The sequence below is a fragment of the Canis lupus genome, chromosome 31 (assembly GCF_048164855.1).
Source record: "Canis lupus baileyi chromosome 31, mCanLup2.hap1, whole genome shotgun sequence".
Lineage (NCBI taxonomy): Eukaryota > Metazoa > Chordata > Mammalia > Carnivora > Canidae > Canis > Canis lupus.
Window position 1 is genome coordinate 18739699 of NC_132868.1, and position 21113 is coordinate 18760811.

The 21113-nt window shown below is 48.3% G+C and overlaps 2 protein-coding genes and 1 long non-coding RNA gene across 11 annotated transcripts in view; 2 read left to right on the plus strand and 1 right to left on the minus strand.

Moving 5' to 3' along the window:
• The window catches only part of ECE2 (endothelin converting enzyme 2), a 32716-nt gene extending 28310 nt beyond the window's left edge, over positions 1–4406 (plus strand). For all 9 annotated transcript variants that reach the window (XM_072807627.1, XM_072807618.1, XM_072807621.1 and 6 more), the window contains 8 exons: positions 721–819; positions 928–1005; positions 1547–1650; positions 1839–1949; positions 2074–2141; positions 2304–2494; positions 2619–2714; positions 3418–4406. In XM_072807627.1, the coding sequence (XP_072663728.1) occupies positions 721–819; positions 928–1005; positions 1547–1650; positions 1839–1949; positions 2074–2141; positions 2304–2494; positions 2619–2714; positions 3418–3594 (924 nt within the window). In that variant the 3' untranslated portion in view covers positions 3595–4406. The remainder of the gene's footprint in view (positions 1–720; positions 820–927; positions 1006–1546; positions 1651–1838; positions 1950–2073; positions 2142–2303; positions 2495–2618; positions 2715–3417) is intronic.
• Positions 4407–8406: 4000 nt separating this feature from the next.
• Positions 8407–10341, minus strand: LOC140622104 (uncharacterized). The gene is made up of 2 exons (XR_012021809.1): positions 9339–10341; positions 8407–8928 (listed from the first exon to the last, which is right to left on the minus strand). It is a non-coding gene; the product is annotated as an uncharacterized lncRNA (long non-coding RNA).
• On the plus strand, positions 10086–19318 carry PSMD2 (proteasome 26S subunit ubiquitin receptor, non-ATPase 2). The gene is made up of 21 exons (XM_072807616.1): positions 10086–10272; positions 10722–10778; positions 11149–11313; positions 12174–12295; positions 12470–12694; positions 12971–13129; positions 13255–13399; positions 13591–13651; positions 14103–14249; positions 14418–14524; positions 14713–14840; positions 15070–15157; positions 16323–16485; positions 16611–16712; positions 16908–17053; positions 17310–17393; positions 17611–17779; positions 17867–17961; positions 18169–18295; positions 18737–18855; positions 18993–19318. The coding sequence occupies exons 1-21, from the start codon at positions 10138–10140 to the stop codon at positions 19173–19175; spliced, it is 2727 nt and encodes a 908-aa protein (XP_072663717.1). The 5' UTR covers positions 10086–10137; the 3' UTR covers positions 19176–19318.
• The last annotated feature ends 1795 nt before the right edge of the window (positions 19319–21113 follow it).

The window sequence follows — 21113 nt, forward strand, 5'->3', positions numbered from 1 at the left end:
GATATATTTTTAAGTGAAAAAAAAGTAGTTTACAAGATATATCTTATGTTGCACAATGTAATTCCATGTTCTGTATGTATATCCAGGCAGGGAAAGACACTCAAAATAGATAATCAGAATGTTAAAAGGAGTTATCTCTGAGTGATGGGATTATACGTGCGTGGTCTGTTTCCTTCTTCACCTCTTCCCTTTTTTCTTTTTAAAGATTTTTTATTTATTTATTCATGAGAGACAGAGAGAGAGAGAGAGAGAGAGAAGAGAGAGAGGCAGAGACACAGGCAGAGGGAGAAGCAGGCTCCACGCACGCAGGGATTCTGATGTGGGACTCGATCCCAGGACTCCAGCATCAGCTCTGGGGGGAAGGTGGTGCTAAACCGCTGAGCCACCCAGGGATCCCCACCTCTTCTCAATTTCCCAAATCTTCTGCTATTGATGCCTTCCTTCCATAATCAGATAAAATTCAACACACTATATTAAATTCTATTAATTCAATTATTGTCAATTTAAATTTTTTGATTAATTAGAAAAAAAGCCACCCACCATCTCAGCACCTTCACAAATGGTGTTTCCTTCTCACCTTCCCAAGACGCAGCCTCATTTGAAGTCTGGGCCCTCCTGCATGCTCCCCTGGAAGGACAGGGGTGGGGTACTAGGGTGCGTGGGGAGAAAAAAAATGCATCAGTGCAAGTGGGAGGCCAATTTGCACCCCCTTCCTCCCAGGCTGAAGGGATGATCAGCGAGATCCGGAATGCCTTTGAGGAAGCCCTGGGGCAGCTGGTTTGGATGGATGAGAAGACCCGCCAGGCAGCCAAGGAGAAAGTGAGCCATGGCCAGGGTTGGGGCGCCATCTTCAGGTGGGGATGGAGGATACAGTTTTTTTGGGGGGAGCCAGAGCAGGGAAACCCTTACTTAGCCTGGTCTCTTCAGGCAGATGCTATATATGATATGATTGGTTTCCCGGACTTCATCCTGGATCCCAAAGAGCTGGATGATGTTTATGATGGGGTGAGTACCTGTCCTCACCAGTGCTGAACTTCATCCCTGTCGTGGGGGTGGGAGGGGGCTGTTCTCAGCTGAGTAATTGGAGCTCAAGCCCTGGGGGAGGAGGTGCTTGTTGGCTCCTTTCAGAGGCAAGTGCAGGCAACTGATGCTGTTCACTTGCTGGCTCTGTGCCAGGTTGCAGGCTAGGCAGCAGTAGAATGCAGTGTTCACAAATCCTCTTTCTACTCCGACCTACCTGTGTAACCTTGGACGAGTTATATAACTTCTCTGGGCCTCAGTGTCTTCATTTATAAAATGGAGATCCTATTAGTACCAACCTCATAGAGTTGTCATGAGCCTAGAAGGAGGCAGGATGTAAAACAATAAAGCACCTGCAACATAAATAGTCTTTAAGTATGGCGACTATTATTAACTAATATTTCACTCCTCTTTGCAGTTGAGGAAAACTAAGGCTCAGAGAGGTGCTAATTAGTAACCAAACTGGGGCTATTCTCTCCTCCAACATGTTGTCTTGCTTGCTTTCTGCTTCCCACCATTCTCACAGTACGAAGTCTCTGAAGATTCCTTCTTCCAGAACATGTTGAATTTGTACAATTTCTCTGCTAAGGTGATGGCTGACCAGCTCCGCAAGCCTCCCAGCCGGGACCAGTGAGCATGGAGGGCTAGACACTTGGGGCAGCAGGAGAGGTAGGGGTGATTTCCAGGGCTGGGGAAGGTGGGGCAAGACATCTCAAACCAGAAGCCCAAGGTCTTTGCAGGAGGTAGGTCAGAGCAGCTGGGGTGGGAGGGGCATCAAGAGAATCAGGAGCCTCAGCCTCTTCCTCTTGTTCTCCCAGGTGGAGCATGACCCCCCAGACAGTGAATGCCTACTACCTTCCAACCAAGAATGAAATTGTCTTCCCTGCCGGCATCTTGCAGGCCCCCTTCTACACTCGTAACCACCCCAAGTGTGTCTGAAGTAGGAGGGGTTGGGTGCTGGGCCTGGGCCTGTGGAGAAGCTGGGCACAGGGCTGGAGGTGGGATCCAGAAGTTCCCCCACCATGTCCTCATGCAGCATTCCTCACCTACCAGGGCCCTGAACTTTGGTGGAATCGGCGTGGTGATGGGCCATGAGTTGACACATGCGTTTGATGACCAAGGTAGAGGCCCATGGAGTTGCCCCCTCCAGCCTAGAATTCCCAGTAGTTCTTGCAAAGCCTTGGAATATTGGGAGCAGGTCACAGGGACCCTGGAGTCTGTGGACTCAGGCTGCTGGAAGGCTGCTTGAGTCTTGGGGAGGTGCAAAGGTTAGTTCTCCTCAGGTCGCGAATATGACAAGGAAGGGAACCTGCGGCCCTGGTGGCAGAATGAGTCCCTGGCAGCCTTCCGGAATCACACAGCTTGCATGGAGGAACAGTACAGCCAGTACCAGGTCAACGGGGAGAGGCTCAATGGGCGCCAGACGCTGGGGGAGAACATCGCTGACAACGGGGGGCTGAAGGCTGCCTATAACGTGAGTGGCCCGGCTGGGATCCAGGGGCTGAGGCTCGCCTGCCCTCGGGGAGGGGTGGGGTGGGCAGTGGGTGGAGGTGGTGGGCAACCCCTGATGGACTTGCCACCCCTGTGCCTGACCCCAGGCTTACAAAGCATGGCTGAGCAAGCATGGGGAAGAGCAGCAGCTGCCAGCCGTGGGGCTCACCAATCACCAGCTCTTCTTTGTGGGATTTGCCCAGGTACTGCCCTCCTAGGAGATCTGGGGCCTGCCCCTTTCCTGCTCCGTCCTGGGCAGGTCATTAGAAGTCTGGGGCATGCAGGAAAGCAACTGAGAAATGGGACTGAAGTTGGGGTGCGGAAGGAGGTTTGGGAAGGTCTGGTGCTCAGAGCTTCGAGGCTGGGGCTCAAGAAAGCATGCAAGAAGGCCTGAGGAAGAACTCTCCAGGAGGCTTTTGCAGACCCCGAAGGGTGGGGCTGCCCTGCTTGAGGGGCAGCGGGTAGGGTGCGGGATTGATCCCCACCATGTTCCTCTGAGGTGGCTTTGGAGGAAGTGACTAAAGCTTGGGGAGAAAGTGGCTCATCCAGGGATGCCCAGAAAGAAAGTAAGTGGCAGAGCAGGGACTAAGGCGAGATCTCCTTGGGGTACTTTGCACTACCGCAAGCAGCCTCTGGGGGCCGAGGTTCTTCCCCTCAGATCCACCCATCCTGGGCAACCCAGTGGCCAGGGCAGCTCTGGGAATTTGGGAGGGCGGGCACGTTTCCCTCCCTTGGTGCTGATAACAAGGGGTTGTAGATGAGATGCTGGCTGTATCCTGGAGGTCTCTTCAGCCAAGGGGCTGGGGTTGTGGTGGTTTGCGTCCCTGGGATGGCTCTGCTGCAGCCAACTCTGTGGCCCTGCCTGTGCTAGACACCATGTGTCCCCATGTCTGTCCTGGCCCGCAGGTGTGGTGCTCAGTCCGCACACCCGAGAGCTCTCACGAGGGGCTGGTGACTGACCCCCACAGCCCCGCCCGCTTCCGCGTGCTGGGCACTCTCTCCAACTCCCGGGACTTCCTGCGACACTTCGGCTGCCCTGTCGGCTCCCCCATGAACCCAGGGCAGCTGTGTGAGGTGTGGTAGACCTGGGGTTGGGGAGAAATAGCTTGCTGTTGCCAAGGCCTGGGGCAGCTCGCCCAGCAGGGCTGTTCGGTCCAGGTTTAGAGAGGGCACATGCCAGCTGGGCTGGGTCTGGCCCCTCCACACCATAGGTGATACAAGTCCCGATCCTTCCTCAAACACCACATTGTGCCTCTGCTTTGGGGGTACCCCTACCTCCAGCAGAGCCCCCACCATTCACTGTGACATCCTTCCATGTCACCCTGTCTGGAAGAGGCTGGGAGGGGAGAGGGGCACCAGCTCCCACAGAAAGGAGTGTGCCTCTTAGATCATGTGACTTGGTGGCCTCGGGGCCTGCTGTACCTGCTGCATTTGGACCACACAGGGCCTGGGTGGTGTGCCTCCCATACTTCTCCCTGAGGCCCACTCAGTGCGCACTTGGGAGTGGACTCAGCTCCTTTCAGCTCCACTCTCAGGGGCTACCCCCAACCCATGCTCCTTATGCTGCTTCTCCCAATACTGCTGCCAACCCCCACTGATAGACCAGCTGTGCTCAGCTGTTAGTAGAAGCCTGAGAGCCTTTACGAGGCCACCTGCTGCCTCCCAGTTTCCCTGGGCTCAGAGGGGAAGTATGTATGGTGTGTATGTATAGGGGATGCTGGTTCTTGTGTCTTGGGGCACAAGTCATAGGGGCTGGACTGGGCCTCCCTGACCCAAGCAGAAAAGCGAATAGAGCAGGGAGAGAGAAGGACAGAGTTTATTTTTACAGGGAAGAGGGTGGGGATGGAGGGGTGTTGGCCCTATAGGACCCTGTGCCAATAAATAGACACACATCAGCCAGACTGTCTCTTCCTTCAGTCTTGTTTTCGTTTATTCATTTACTCATTCCACCAGTATTTATTTAGCACCTACTATATTCCAGGCCACTCTTCTAGATACTCAGTCACCAGATACCAGATACAGGGAACTAAGATATGAAACTCCAAGAAGACAGAGGAGAGGCAGGATGGAGGAATGGAATGACGTCAAGTTTGGCTGGGGGGGAATACCTCCTTGGGTGGTCATATCCCCATCACTGGCTGTTCTACACCTGGAAGGATTTGCCTCTGACCTCCACTGGTGCATGCAGCCAGGCCTAACACCAAGTCTGGCTCACAACTGGGCCGAGGTCAGCTTGGAAGATGAGTGGCCCTTATCCTGCAGTGGAGGGAAGCCCTGGCCAAGGTACATGCCATTACCTGGAGCTCTGAGCACTTGCTTCTGCTTATGGCTGAGAAGACATGCATTTCCCCATGGCCTTGAAGGCTCAGAACTCCTGGGAGTCACTTATCCCACCACATGCACTCATCAAGGCCTACCAAGTACCAGGCACAGAGACTAAGGGCCTGGCTGCCACCTTCCAGAGCAAGGGAGGGAAAGGAGCATTTATTCAATACCTCTTGTGTTCCAGGCACCTCTGCTAAGTGGCTCATTTTTTAAATTCATTCATTAATTTATAATATATGCATTCATGGATTTATTTTTTTTTAAGTGTATTGATTACCAACAATGTGCCAGGCACTGGTGATGCAAAAATGAGTAAGATGGCCTCTTCCCTTAGGTGGTTCTTCTATTGGCAGTTTCACCTCCATGAGCTCATCTGAGCCTCATGGCAACCATATTTATAAATGCAGATCTAACTATAAGCACTTCACTGCAGCCAAAGACACCTAGCTTGAAATTGAAGATTGGATAGCCTTATGAGATTGAGCTTGTTATCGCACTTCTAGGAGCCTGTTTCTTTATCTGGAAAATGAGAACCAGAGCAGGACAGTGGAAAGTCATCTAAATTGTCTTTAAAATTCAGTGTTCTCCAAAGTCTAGGTAGGGGTGGGTCTGTTGAGGGCAAGTGAAGCTTTGGCTGTGATTACCACTGGGGCCCTGGGTGATGGCCCATGTGTCCTAGCCTCATAAAGAGCTGGATGTGGGCCCCCCATCATGGAGGTGCTGGCTACTTAGAAGGGAAGACTGTGGCCTCAGGAACCCTAAGACTGAGGGAAAACATGGCTGAATGTCTGAGATTATGACTCTGGGAGGGGCAGCAAAGTATATTGGAAAGAGGAAGGCCATCACATCTGGAAACCTGGTTCTGGCTCTAGCTCTGCCACTTGTCAGCTTGTGATGGGTTGGATGAGATGATCTCCGAGGGCTAGCTCAGCATTAGTGTTCTAAGCAGTGAATTCATGGGCTTAGCAAATATTAAGAAATGTTGAGAAATAACATGTGAAGTTTGAGTGTTGCACAGAGAATATTTATAATGTCCGAGATCTTAGTGAGGAGAGAGGCTTGGCAGCCCTTCCCTTTATATCTGATTTTAGAAGACAGTTTAGGATGCTGACCAGTGGGCCACTTTGGCATTGAAACTCCCTATTTCCAAAAAGGTCAAAGGTCAGCTTTCATATTCTGAGAGTCCCAATTTGGTTAAGCCTGTGCTAAGTACTTTAAAATCATTTCACTAAAAAAATAAAAAAATAAAAAATAAAAATAAAATCATTTCACTAAATTCCCACAACTTATAAGACGGTTCTATAATTCCCTCTACTGTACAAGTGGAGAAACTAAGAGAAAAAAATTACATAACTTCTTGGGATGCCTGGGTGGCTCAGTGGTTGGGTGTCTGACTTTGGCTCAGGGTGTGATCCTGGAGTCCTGGGATCAAGTCCCACTTCAGGCTCCTTGCATAGAGTCTGCTTCTCCCTCTGTCTATGTCTCCGCTTCTCTGTGTGTCTCTCATGAATAAATAAAATCTTTTTTAAAAAATTACATAACTTCCAATATCAGATAAGACAAATTGCATTAAAGTCAGACTTGGAGCTCAGATGCCCTTAATCACCACCATTTAGTCTTCTAGGTCATGACCGAGTTTAGACTCATACATAGAAATCTGTCTTCTGGTCAGTGTCCTTGCACTTCTACATCAGACCATCACCAGCAGGTGCATTTCCGTGCTACCCAGCTCCCCTGGGCCAGGCATATGTAACAACCAGGTAGCTGCAGGAAACCTAAACACATGTTGAGCTGAAATTAAGCCAGGTAGCACCTGTTTGTTGAACACTCTGCAGGTGCTTGGTTTTAAAGGCAAGGCAAGGTGAACATCAGCTGACAGATGGAATCTTCACCCTTAGTGGCCCTGCCAAACTGATGAATATGCATCTGCGATATGATCTGGTGTGTTAAGGCAGAAGGAGGAAAAAAGAGTGGTGCTCCTAGGTGGACACATGAGAGCAGTTGTTGGTAATGTGCTGGGCCATACCCTATACTGCCCTATTGAGAAGTCTGATCAGTTCCCAAGCACAATAAGGCAACAAATGTCAAACAATATGATTTCACACTTGGAAACACTCTGGAAATTTTAGGTTGGAAAAGAATCTCTCATAAAATAAGCACAGTTTCAGTGGGCCTATCATGACTTACAAATAGAGAATCTCAACAGTTTCTTGATGCCCAGCTCTGAGCTCTAAAGAGCCCTCAGTGGACCATTATTATATGTAAGGATGACCTGAAGATGAATGCAAAATGAACTCATTCATTCAATAAATATTTATCAACACTTACCATAAGCTAGGCATTAGGTTGGTACTAGGGACAAAAGATGAATAAGAAACAGTTCCTGTCCTATAATAGCTCAGAGTCTAGGGGGAGAGAGAGATGTATCAAGCATGGTGGGAGCACAGGGAAGAAATGAATAGCTTGAAGAGAACGGGAAAGCTTCCTAGACAGGTGACATTGAGCTGTAGTACAGAGGATGGGAGAATTTGCTAGGTAAAAAAACAGGGAAGGGCATGTATAGAAGCAATAACAATGTGAAAAGGTCAATCATCTCTTGAAGGGCCAAGGCATGTTCAGAAATGATGAAATATTTAGGATGATTAGGTCAAAGGGCCATGATGAAAGGTGAGAGTCTGAAGAACGGAAGTTTTTTTTTTTAAAGGATTTTATTTATGTATTTGAGAGAGAGTGAGAGAGAACATGAGTAGGGGGAGGGTCAGAGGGCCAGGGACAAGCAGACTCCCTGCTAAGCAGGGAGCCTGAAGCCCACCATCAGGATTCCAGAACCGATCAGGATTCCAGAACTGAGAATCATGACCTGAGCCGGGAATCATGACCTAAGCCAAAGGCAGACGTTTAACTGACTGAGCCACCCAGGAGCCTCTGAAAAAGGCAAGGTGTAACAGTACGTGTGAAAAGACAAGTCCTGGAGATCAAAAGTCACAAGGGTCACAGTGCAATCTATTTAAGAAATATCACAGAAAGTAGGAACCCGTGGAAACCGTGCAAGGCGGTGTCCTGCCAGGAGCACTTCTGGTGTCATGTAAAAATGATGCTTTGAGTTGAAAGGTTCTCAAATGAGTGGAACCATCCATAAGATGTGCAGCTCTACAGCTCAAGCCATGAGTCTGGGGACAGCATGATGGCTTATGGATGCAGTTTAAAGGAGGGTGGTAGGAAAGGGACAGGTGAGGGGACGTCCCCAATTAGAGAGCTATTTGGCCACGACAAGGCTCAGAGTTGGCCAAATGGTAGGAAGAAAAGTTTCTGGGCAATGTGACTGAAAGGAGGGTTGAGGCAGGGCATCAATGTTATTACGTGGCCTTGGAAATAGCTGCCAGACATCTTTGTTTAGCTAGAAGGACTGGGGGCTTGAATACTTGGAAGCAGGGAGATGGGGGCAAGAATGTTTATCTCAGCCCTGCAGATTTGAGGTGGTTAGAGAATGACAACTGGCTCCTTTTCAGTTGCCAGAAACTCAGCTGGACAGTTTATATACATTGCCTTATTTCATTTTCAACACACAACTTACAAGGGAGATACTTTATTACTCTCATTTCATAGAGGCAGAAACCAGGCTGAGAGAGGTTAGGAAGCTTGCCCAAGTATCACAGCTAGTCAGGGGCTTTAGCAACGGCCAGGTCTCTTGCTCCCTAAAACTCATGTTCCTGCCCTCCCCCTTTTTGTTTTGAAACATTTCAAACCTACAAAAAGTTGAAACATAGTAACACGAACATTCATATACTTTTCATCTGGAGGCACCAACTATTAACAGCCTGTGCTTTGTGCCACAACATCACCCCTTCTCTAAGGTACTGGTTGGGATACAACTGGTATAGAAGACAAAATCTGAGACCTGATAGAAGGAAAGTCATGGAAGGAGAGATTTAGGAGAAATATCTCTACGGATGACTGAAGAAAGCATGACATTCTTGAAGCCAGAGATGGAATAAGCAGAACAGTCATGGACTACAGGGTTTCTGTCACCAGACCAGGGCTGGGGAAGTCACTGGTGATGGAAATGGGAGATTCACCCCCAGAATCCAAGCACTGAATGAAAAAAGCAACAGGTTTTAAAATAGGCTATGCAATTCTATCTCTAAATATATTTAGCCAACATTCATTCAGTGCTAACAATGCTGTCCTAGGTTTTTCTAAAAACAAAACAAAACAAAACAAAACAAAAAACAAAAAAACACAAATACTTTCTGCATTCTTTAACGCCCCAGAACCCATAATGAAGACCCCAGGTCAACTGGTGAGTGTTCCCACCAGATGAGGGGGAGGAGTTACTTCCCCTTTTCTCACCTTCTGGATGCATACATGTAGCCCCAAACTTAAGAAAAAACATGGAGTTTTGCTTCAAACAATCAGGAACTTGGAAGACTGGATCAAGGTTCAAATCCTGATCCTACTACTGACTACCTGATTTCCTCTGTGGAAACGGGACACAGCCTTACCAAATTCAAACGGCCGAGAGGACGTTATGTATCATCTAGAACTAATCCTGACTTCAACAGTGTCCTTCACACCCCTTCTAAGTCAAATCACGGAAAGACCAAAAGACAGAGATTGAAGAAGGCAAAGCCTGTGTCTTGATCTGCCTTTAGTTCTAGAGTTTAGCATCGGAGCATAGGACCACATTGTATTGATGGACTCCGACCAGGCTCCGCAGGTGGATTTAAGGTGGGGGCCGTACGCGGCAGGTGGTACCCGAGCACTCTCCTTCACCCGGGGGTAAAACGTTACGAGGTTAATATTCCGCGGCGGCGGAAGTAGATACAGGTTGCAGATCTCACACGGGCGGCGATCAAGCATTCCGGACGTGAAGAGTCTCGTTCGTCTGTCCCACCACGCGGCCGACTGCGGTGTCACTGTGGGTACCGGTCGCTCGGCGAGTAAGGAGACCCCGCGGGCGGTCCCTCGGCTCGCGGCTCTTCATCTCCTACCGCAGCCAGCGGACTCGGATCGCAGACTGCACGGCAGCGTGGCCTTCCGGAAACTCCCGGTCCGAGCCGGGGCGGCGCCTGGGGCGCGTGAGCGGTTAGAACTTGCAGTTTTGGGGGCGGCCTCCGAGGGCGGGGTCGAGGGCCGGGCCTCCCGCGACGCGGCGGTGGAAGGTTCCCAGCGGCGCTTCCGGTCGCAGGCGCGCTCAGGGGGCGGGGCGCCGTCGGCCACGCGCGCAAGGCCACATGGGAAACGGGGCGGTGCGGGCGGTGCGAGCGGTGCGCGCGCAGCTGGCCGGCAGTGGCGGCGGCGATGGAGGAGGGTGGACGGGATAAGGCTCCGCTGCAGCCTCAGCAACCCCCAGCGACCGCCCCGGGCAGTGCGGACGAGAAGCCGAGCGGCAAGGAACGGCGGGATGCAAGCGACAAGGACAAAGAACAGGAGCTGGTGAGGCACGGCCCCGGGACCCGGCGGAGGAGGCCGCGGGGCTGAGTCACCGCGGGTCCGCAGGCCTTGGGCCCGACTCTCAACGGCCCCGCAGCGTCCGGGAGAGGGCGGATGGAGCGATCCTCGGGGCTCCTCGCACTCCCTGCCCCTCATCCTCCACTCTGCGCATTCGCCTCTGCCGACCCCACCAGCCCTCACCACTGACCCGTGAGGTGGGCCCGGGCCGGACATTGTCACCCCTGTTTTTTAGTATGGCATTGAAGCAGCCTGGCCTAGATGCCAGGTTGCCTTCCCACCTGCCTTCCCGCCAGGGTGCCATTTCTGCGCTCTTTCCTTGTCCACCTGATCCCTCCTAAGGAGGCAGGTTACCTCTACCTGCCCCGGGGTGAATGGGAGGAGGATGTGTTTGGGATTCCTTCTCTTGACGAACTTCTTCCCCCAACCCTCAGTCTGAGGAGGACAAACAACTGCAGGATGAACTGGAGATGCTTGTGGAACGGCTAGGGGTGAGTCATGATGTGGACTTGAGTGGGTACATATTTGGATCTTTCCTGCCTGTTTGATTTATTACATTTTGGGGCAACAATTCCTATATGAGGTATAAGGAAAGACGGATTGTTTAGGGTTGTGATGATGATGTGAGAGAAAAGAATGACAAAGGATAGTTGAAAGACTTTGTAGCTTTTTTCTTGAACTGTTTACTGGGAATTTTTTTTTTTTTTTTTTTTTGGTACCAGGCAGGGAGCGGGGAGTTGGGGAATCACAGATGAATAAGACACAATTACTTTCTTAAGGGAGTTGTTAGTTAAACACCTCTGTGTTATGACTTGAGAAATGGGACTTGTTTGTGTCTGAGCTCTAACATCTCCTGATCAGGAGAAGGACACATCCCTGTACCGACCAGCCCTGGAGGAACTGCGGAGGCAAATTCGATCTTCTACAACTTCCATGACTTCAGTACCCAAGCCTCTCAAATTTTTGCGTCCACACTATGGCAAACTGAAGGAAATCTATGAGAACATGGCCCCCGGGGAGAATAAGGTAAACTTGTTTCAGAAGCTGATGGAAGCCTAGCTTAGTAATACCTTTTCATCTAGCCCAGGGGTCTCCTGGTGAATCATAGGAAGCCTAACAGACCTGAGATCTGAGCTGGTTGAACTGAGCTGATCATAGTCAAAATACTGGCACAAGAGCTGACGGGAGGGTGACCTTCTCAGAATACACCTTTTTGTCATTTATGGTGGATCTTAGAATTTTTTTTCATGATTTTTTTAAAGTAATGTGTGTCCAGTGCAGGGCTCGAATTCATGACCCCAAGATCAAGAGTTGCATGCTGGGCCAGCCAGGCACCCCTCATGATCTGTTTTTAACTTATGTTTAGCTTTGATTTTTTTATTTCTATCATATCCCATGTTAGTTCACTTGTTTTATTTCTAAAATAAATTCCTAGTTCAATTATTTCTCTGTCTACTAGTATAGCTATAATCCAGGAAATCTTTTGTTCCTCAGTGGTCTCCTAAACTGGCTGCCTTGTTTTTGCTTGTGACTTATACAGGTTGTCTTTCACAGAGCAGCCACGGTGATCTTTTTAGATTGTGAAAATCTTTTCTGCTTAAAACCTTTTAATAATTTATTATTGCAACTAGAACAAAATTCAGTCTCCCATCTTTTTTGTTTTCTCCTTGTTATCATTCTTCAGCCGTATTGGTTTCAAAGGGAGATAGCAACACCAACCTTAGGGTTATCTTGAGGCTTAGATTAGATAAAGCATGTAAATTTCTAATATAGAGATTGGTGGATAGTTACAACTTAATTTGGGAGATAGTGATGGTAGTCATAACTCTATAGTCTCCCACTCTCCTTCCCCTGGATTTGACTTTAAAGCACTGGTTTCTTTACAGCGTTTTGCTGCTGACATCATCTCTGTTTTGGCCATGACCATGAGTGGGGAACGTGAGTGCCTCAAGTATCGACTGGTCGGCTCCCAGGAGGAATTGGCATCATGGGGTCATGAGTATGTCAGGTAAGACCTTTCCTTCTTGAGAATCTAAAAGGAATTCTGAGACCTAATTCTGAGTTCTGTCTTGGGATACTATCTGTCTTAGAGAACCAGGGTGTTGCATTTCCCAAATATTGAATTCCTTGGGCCACAGGAGTGAAGCTGTATCCCTCCTAATGGTCATGGGCCTATCCACAGGCATCTCGCAGGGGAAGTGGCCAAGGAGTGGCAGGAGCTAGATGATGCGGAAAAATCACAACGGGAACCACTGTTGACCTTGGTGAAGGAGATTGTCCCCTACAACATGGCCCACAATGCAGAGCATGAGGCCTGTGACCTGCTCATGGAAATTGAGCAGGTGGATATGCTGGAGAAGGACATCGATGAGAATGCATATGCAAAGGTCTGCCTCTATCTTACCAGGTGAGTGAGCACGGTAGGGGTGGGTGGAGGGCCTAGCCTCCCCAGCATTTCTCTGTCAGTTGTACCACCTCTGTTCTCTTGGAATGAGGCTGCAGTTGATTTGTGGGTGTCTGTGAGCTTGTTGAGGACAGAGACTTCGTGTCTCTTTAGTGGTCCAGCATCTAGCACAATGCCTGGTATATGGTAGCCATGCGGTATTTATTTTGCATAGGTGAATTAAAGGGGGTGAATGACATCTGGAACTCCCTGACAGCTTTGTTGTTTCTGTCTCTGTAGTTGTGTGAATTACGTGCCCGAGCCTGAGAATTCTGCCCTACTACGTTGCGCGTTGGGCGTGTTCCGAAAGTTCAGTCGCTTTCCTGAAGCTCTGAGATTGGCATTGATGCTCAATGACATGGAGCTAGTAGAAGACATCTTCACCTCCTGCAAGGATGTGTATGTAGGGATTGCTGAGCTCATAGATGGAGCATTTGCATGAAGAGCTGGGACTGGTAGCTGCTGGTTAAGGCTGGAGGGGCTTTTCTTGATGGGGGCTAAGCAGACGTGATGGCTTTCCTCAGGGTAGTACAGAAGCAGATGGCATTCATGCTTGGCCGGCACGGTGTGTTCCTGGAGCTCAGTGAAGATGTGGAGGAGTATGAGGACCTGACAGAGATCATGTCCAATGTGCAGCTCAACAGCAACTTCTTGGCATTAGCTCGGGAGGTGAGACTCTTTGCCCTTTTCTGTTAAGGCTTTTCTTCACTTGCAATTTTACCTGGCATTTCACCTCCCTGACTATAATTTTGATTAGACTTTCTTTGGTTAGAATTGTTACTCAGTGGGATAGCAGAAAGAACAGCGGGGGGCGGGGGGGATAGTGGGGCAGCAGTTGTGACTCTCTGACTTCTCTTTAGCTGGACATCATGGAGCCCAAGGTGCCTGATGACATCTATAAAACCCACCTGGAGAACAATAGTGAGTAGCCCTCCATGTGTGTGAGGACTGGAGGATCCTTAATTACATCCCTTGTATTTGGAGTGATGACATGGCCCAACATATTTATCCCATAGAGCTAAGAATTCACACATACCTTTTCTCTAAGTCACTACTGGGGGCATTGATAGGGAATTTTTTTTTTTTTTTTAAGATTTTATTTATTCATGAGAAACAGAGAGGGAGAGGCAGAGACATAGGCAGAGGGAGAAGCAGCCTCCTCACTGAGCAGGGAGCCCGACACAGGACTCGATCCCAGACTTTGGGATCATGCCCTGAGCCAAAGGCAGATGCTCAACCACTGAGCCACCTAGGCGTCCCAGATAGGGGATCCTAAGTGGCCTGTTCAGAGCCAGAGACTACCACCATGCTGTGTTCCTTTCTTGTCCTACTCTAAACCTTTTTTTTTTTCTTTTCTCTTTCTCTCGTGCAGGGTTTGGGGGTAGTGGCTCTCAAGTGGACTCTGCCCGCATGAACCTGGCCTCTTCTTTTGTGAATGGCTTTGTGAACGCAGCTTTTGGCCAGGACAAGTTGCTGACTGATGATGGCAACAAATGGCTTTACAAGAACAAAGACCATGGTATAACTTTATGGCTACTTTATGTTGCTTTGGTCACTTCTGTTATTCTCCTAGGTTCAGGTGTTAATGTGACTGGGATCCCCAGGACCATTTTTTTACAGAGCTCTTTGTAACAGTTTTCTTAGGATTAGAACCATTTTAAGTCTGATAGATTTTTCCTTGGTGTAGGAATGTTGAGCGCAGCTGCATCTCTTGGCATGATTCTGTTGTGGGATGTGGATGGTGGCCTCACCCAGATTGACAAGTACTTGTACTCCTCTGAGGACTACATCAAGGTTGGTTCTGGGCATAGCCCACTAATGGGGACATTCTCCTACCACGTTCTAGAGCACTCAGGGCCTCCCTATCATGGGTAAGGTCTACCTGGTTTTTCATTCCAGTTAAGGTGGAAACTGCAATGAAGTCCATGTTGTATACTTTATGGCAGAATAGATTGAGTGAAGGATCTGTTTGCATTTTGCAGTCAGGAGCCCTTCTGGCCTGTGGCATAGTGAACTCTGGGGTCCGGAATGAGTGTGACCCTGCTCTGGCACTGCTCTCAGACTATGTTCTTCACAACAGCAACACTATGAGACTTGGTTCCATCTTTGGGTAAGGCTTCTTGCTTCTTGTGCTAGTATTCAACCTGTAAGCTTTGTGAAAACAGGAACTGGGTCCTTTTCACCTTTGTATTGCCAAGGACTACCATCATGTCTGTTGAGTATTTGGTTCTTAGTGACTATTGATTGAAATGATGAATAAATGATTAATCCTCTTTTTGTTCCTTCCTTGTCCTGTCCTTGATTGTGTGTCTGGGACTGCCTCTCACTGGCTTTTGCAGGCTAGGCTTGGCTTATGCTGGCTCCAATCGTGAAGATGTTCTAACACTGCTGCTCCCTGTGATGGGAGATTCCAAGTCTAGTATGGAGGTGAGGAGAGGCTGTTGGACATTTAGGGGAGGTAGGGAAAGTGCTATGAGTCTTATCACTCTCTGTGATAAGTAGTGAAAAAAAGTGTATATTTCTGTTTATAGGGGTGTGTGTATCACTTCAGTGAAATCTCTTGGAACTGGAATTTTAAGCCTCAGGTGGTATTGAGGCTAAAAAGTTAACATTTTGGTATTGAGTTCTAACCCTTGGGGTCCATGAAGAAGTACTCAGACTAGAGAGGGGAGTAACTTAATCCAGCTTGAGGTGGCTGATTCTCACTCCTTGTTTTAGTCATTGGCCAACCTTAAATCATTTTTAAAAATTTTAAAATATATTTATTTGTTTTAGAGAGAGCTCGCTTGCGTGTGCGAGTGGGGGGACAGGCAGAGGGAGAGAATCTTCAGACAGACTCCCCAGTGAGCATGGAGCCCATTGCAGGGCACGATTTCACAACTCATAAGATCATGACCTGAACCCAAACCAAGTGGGACACTTAACCGACTGAGCTACCCAGGTGCCCCCAACCTTCAATTTTCTTACTTATGCAGAGTCATTCTAGTGATAGATAAACATAGTATGGGGGCTAAAAGTATAGCTTGGGTCAGGAAGACCTCAGTTCAGGGTGCCTGGGTGGCTTGGTCGGTTAAGCATCTGCCTTTGGGTCAGGTGGTCCTGGGATCGAGTCCTGCATTGAGCAGGGAGCCTGCTTCTCCCTTTCCCTCTGCCTGCCACTCCCACAAGCCTCTCCCTGCTTGTGCTCTCTCTTTTTCTCTGTCAAATAAATGAAACCTTGAAGAAGAAAAAAAGACAGACTTCGATTCAAATTGTGCCACCTCTGCTTATAAGCAGTGTGATCTTGGACATGTAACTCAATCCCTTCAGGTTTCATTTTCCTCATCAGTAAAAGAATAACAATGGCAGGACCTGTTTCATGGGGTTGTTGTGAGGATTAAATGTTAATAGTACACAAAAGAGTTGGCATACTGGCTGATATCTAGTAAATACTCAGTGAATGGTTGCTCTTGTTATTTTGACCTATCATCCGAAAGAGATTATTACTTAGTGTGGTTACAGTGGTCTGTAGGAATTGTCTGTCTGGAATCAAGATAGATAAACAGTTATTTTAATAACTTACTGTATATGATACTGACATTCCTATTTGTAGGTGGCAGGTGTGACAGCTTTAGCCTGTGGAATGATAGCAGTAGGATCCTGCAATGGAGATGTCACTTCCACTATCCTTCAGACCATCATGGAAAAGTCAGAGACTGAGCTCAAGGACACCTATGCCCGTTGGCTTCCTCTTGGACTGGGCCTCAACCACCTGGGTGAGGGGATGTCTCTCTGAGCAAAGGCAGACAGTAACTGGGTACAACAGAGGACGGGGGTTTATGTGTCAAACTATGCTGGTTGGAAACAAGTGTCCTCTTGATACCTTGAATTTTTCCTGTAGGCAAGGGTGAGGCCATCGAAGCAATCCTGGCAGCGCTAGAAGTTGTGTCCGAGCCATTCCGCAGTTTTGCCAACACATTAGTAGATGTGTGTGCCTATGCAGGTCTGTGTCTTTGTGTTTCTCCTGTGACTCCTTACTTCTGTCTGGGATATCTCTTTTCAAATGTATTCTCCTTTCTCAGTTGTTCTAATCTTTAGATTCTTTAGCTTCTATTCCTGGAGTGTGTTTTTTTGGTTTTTTTTTTTTTTTTTTTCCTGTCTTTTCTCATCCTTACCACCATGGGAATGTACCTTGCAGGCTCTGGGAATGTGCTGAAGGTACAGCAGCTGCTCCATATTTGTAGTGAACACTTTGACTCCAAGGAAAAAGAGGAAGACAAGGACAAGAAGGAAAAGAAGGATAAGGACAAGAAGGAAGCCCCTGCGGACATGGGAGCACATCAGGTTCTATGGGTGGCTGGGCACTCTGAGTCAGGCTCTGAGAAAAGATAAGTGTGTAGAGGAGTAGGGGTGCAGGATTTGGGTTTGTTTTAGAGCACTTCTGGGTGGTGCTGTGTATTGAGATGATGTGAGGTTGGGTTCTATATGTGAAGGGCAAGATGTGCCACCATGGGACAGCTTTTTCTTACATGGGAATTGAGTCAAGGGTGAATTTTTTGTTCCCTGCGCTTATTGGGTTCTGCTGCCTTTTCAATTGCAGGGAGTGGCTGTGCTGGGGATTGCCCTTATTGCTATGGGGGAGGAAATTGGTGCAGAGATGGCTCTACGAACCTTTGGCCACTTGGTGAGTATTGCATGGAGATGGGAATATACTGGTTTAGGTGCCTGGAGATCCCTGGAGGAGACTTTCTTGATAGGTTTTCTTAGTGGAGAAATAGTCTCTTTACTATGCCCTTTCTGCAAAATTGGATTAAGGCCCCTTTTATCCATTAGTCTATTCCTATAACTGAGTTTGTCGTACTGCTTTCTGTGATGCTCTGGTTATTCTCTGTTATTACCAGCTGAGATATGGGGAGCCTACCCTCCGAAGGGCTGTGCCTTTAGCACTGGCCCTAATCTCTGTTTCAAATCCACGACTCAACATCCTGGATACCCTAAGCAAATTCTCTCATGATGCTGATCCAGAAGTTTCCTACAACTCCATCTTTGCCATGGGGATGGTGGGTAGTGGTGAGTATCTGTTGGAAAAAGATCAGAAATAGCTTGAAAGAATGTTTGAGGCCCTTTTTTCAACAATGTAATGGTTAACATCTCCAGGTACCAATAACGCCCGTCTGGCTGCAATGCTGCGCCAGTTAGCCCAGTATCATGCCAAGGACCCCAACAACCTCTTCATGGTGCGCTTGGCACAGGTAAAGAATAGAACTCTTTTCCTTCAGGTGTGCCAAGGGAAGTATCTGTGGTCATGGAAAGGGGACATGTAGTGACATATAGGGGACCTTGAGTTTTGCTGGGAGAGAGGATATGAATCAGTTGGGTTTCTATATGGCCAGGTTAGGTGACGTCTCCTCAGATATGATCTTTACTTCTCTCTCTCTCTCTCTTTTTTTTTTTCCCAGGGCTTGACACATTTAGGGAAGGGCACACTCACCCTGTGTCCCTACCACAGTGATCGGCAGCTAATGAGTCAAGTGGCCGTGGCTGGACTACTCACTGTGCTTGTCTCTTTCCTGGATGTCCGTAACAGTGAGTTCCTGTCAAGAGTCCTATAGTGGCACATGGCCCTGTCTCTACCCTAAATTACTAGGGCCACCTTGTAATTTAGGAGCCAACTCCCAAGTTAGTCCTGCATCACTCTGGGTTCCTGATGTTCTTTGGGCCTGTAAAGGGCCTTATGAAGCTTATCTCCCGTGTTTTTGATCTGGCCCACAGAGATTTCTTTTTTTGAAGATAAAGTGCTGAGCCCACTGTCTGTTCCTAAGTGACTGAGAGAAATTAATGATTAAGTCTCAAATCTATGGGCAGAGTAAGGTGGGGGGATCTCTGGTTTGTGGTAGGGTATATGAGGGGAGGAGTGTGGGTTCAGCTGAAACACTGAAGGGTTCAAGAGTCAGGGCTGGGGTGGGGTCCCACGGTTCAGGTCAGGACTGCCTTGATGCATCTAACTGTCCTCTGTTCTTTCCTCAGTCATCCTCGGCAAATCGCACTATGTATTGTATGGGCTGGTGGCTGCCATGCAGCCCCGGATGCTGGTTACATTCGATGAGGAGTTGCGGCCATTACCGGTGTCTGTCCGCGTGGGCCAGGTGAGGGTTTGAACAGCGGGAGGGCTGTAGACCTTGGAGAATGCACACATACCTGCTTCTCTGAAACTGGTATGGGCACTGGTTTGTTGCTGCATTCCCATCTGCTACACCTCTATTTTTATTTCTTCACCCTACAGGCAGTGGATGTGGTGGGCCAGGCCGGCAAGCCTAAGACTATCACGGGGTTCCAGACACACACAACCCCAGTGTTGTTGGCCCACGGGGAGAGGGCAGAACTGGCCACTGAGGAGTTTCTTCCTGTCACCCCCATTCTGGAAGGTTTTGTTATCCTTCGGAAGAACCCGAACTATGACCTCTAAGTGGCTACCAGGGGCGCTGAGCTGCCACTGATATGTCAGCAGGCCGTGTTTCCTGCTGCCAGATGTGGACACTGCTCCTGTTAACCTCCTGTTATTTTGTTACTAATGAGATAACTTTGTTGAATAAAGACCTTTATCCCCAAGGTCCCTCTATGTCTGTTTTCTGGGGTATTGTGGCTGGAGGCCAGACCAGGGTGGGGAGTCTATGTGAGGAGCCATTGTTACAGCAACTCTGAGCCTAGGCTAGCAGGGAGGTTGTCCTGAATGGAACAAATTAAACTCCTTGCCCTTCTTCCCTCCTTCCTAATCATCTTAAAATAGTGGTTCATCTTTAGGGGCATGGACCCTTGAGAAGCTCATCAGTATAATGGATTTTCTTTCTAGGAGATGCATATGCACACATTTTAATACAAACTTATAAATAACTTTTTTTTTTAAGATTTTATTTATTTATTCATGAGAGACAGAGAGGCAGAGATGCAGGCAGAGGGAGAGGGAGAAACAGGCTCCATGCAGGGAGTCCGATGCAGGACTCGATCCCGGATCTCCAGGATCATGCCCTGGGCTGAAGGTGGCGCTAAAGTGCTGAGCCACCTGGGCTGTCCTATAAAAATAACTTTAAGGGGCTGTGGATCCCATTCCCATCCCCACCCCACCAGTGCACTCCCACTTCAAGCCCATCATTCCCTGACTTTGGGCTAAGGATCCCAGCAGAGTCAGTCTTTCTAACTTCTGTGCTACTGAATGAAGGGGACATCTTTATCTCATGTGATCCTCTGTCCTTGGAAGTTTGCTGTTGGAGAGATTTGGTCTACTTCTGTGCTGTCTTTGTAGACAAAAACTGAGTGCAAGAAAGCTTGACCCTGACCTTCCTCTTAGTGTAGCAATGGGAAAAAAGGAGTGGCCTCCTTCCTGGAATGTAATCATTTTTGATCTTCAGTGCTGCTTCCTGGTGGGGTTGGTATGAGTATAGTTATGCTGCCAGTTGGGGCCTGGACCCCTGTGGATGCAGTGCAGAAGAACATATGGCTCTGCCAGATAATCATAGCTAGCTAACCAACACTTTCTGTGGGTTTAGCTTCCGAGCAGTGCCTGGCACATGATAGGTCTTCTATAAATGTTGAAAGAATAATTTTTCTGCATACTTCAGAGATCTCAAAACAGCTTTGAAAGGTAGGTTATTATCCCAGTGTTTTGATGGGGAATATAAAGTTTGGAGAGAGGTTCAGTAACTTAATTCCAGGTCACATAGTAAGTGGTGGAGCCAGGATTGGAATCTTAAGTTTGACTCCAAAACCTACACCCTTATTACATTAATCTGTCTTTGTAGCCTTGGAGACTTGTGGACCCCATTGTAATCCAAGGTTTTGGCTAGCTGGGGAATGGCAACTTCGGATTAGTGTCTCTTGTCTTCTCTCTTCTTATTTGGCGGCCTGTATAAAAACCTGTGTAAGGGATCCCTGGGTGGCGCAGCGGTTTGGCGCCTGCCTTTGGCCCAGGGCGCGATCCTGGAGACCCGGGATCGAATCCCACGTTGGGCTCCCGGTGCATGGAGCCTGCTTCTCCCTCTGCCTATGTCTCTGCCTCTCTCTCTCTCTCTCTCTGTGACTATCATAAATAAAAAAAAAAAAAAAAAAAAAAAAAAAAAAACCTGTGTAAAAAGTTGAAGTACTGGACTTCGGAGTCAGTAGACCCGTCAAACCTTGTTAATGGGATCCTGTGTGGTCTTGAGCAAATCAGCATGTTTGGTGAGCCTCTGTTACCTGTAAAAGGGGATGTGATCATTGCTTTCCCTGATACCCAGCAGTGGTGAAGTAAAGATAAATTAGAGGGGCACATGTCTGGCTCCGTCGGTGAAACATATGACGTGATCTTGGGGCTGTAGGTTTGAGCCTCATGTTGGGTATTGAGATTACTTAAAATGTTTTCGGGCAGCCC

Coding starts and splice junctions, on each gene's coding strand:
- PSMD2 (XM_072807616.1), top strand. CDS start 10,138: ATGGAGGAGGGTGGACGGGATAAGGCTCCGCTGCAGCCTCAGCAACCC. Junction 11,314..12,173: donor TGGCCCCCGGGGAGAATAAG/GTAAACTTGTTT, acceptor GTTTCTTTACAG/CGTTTTGCTGCTGACATCAT. Junction 18,856..18,992: donor TGTCTGTCCGCGTGGGCCAG/GTGAGGGTTTGA, acceptor TTCACCCTACAG/GCAGTGGATGTGGTGGGCCA.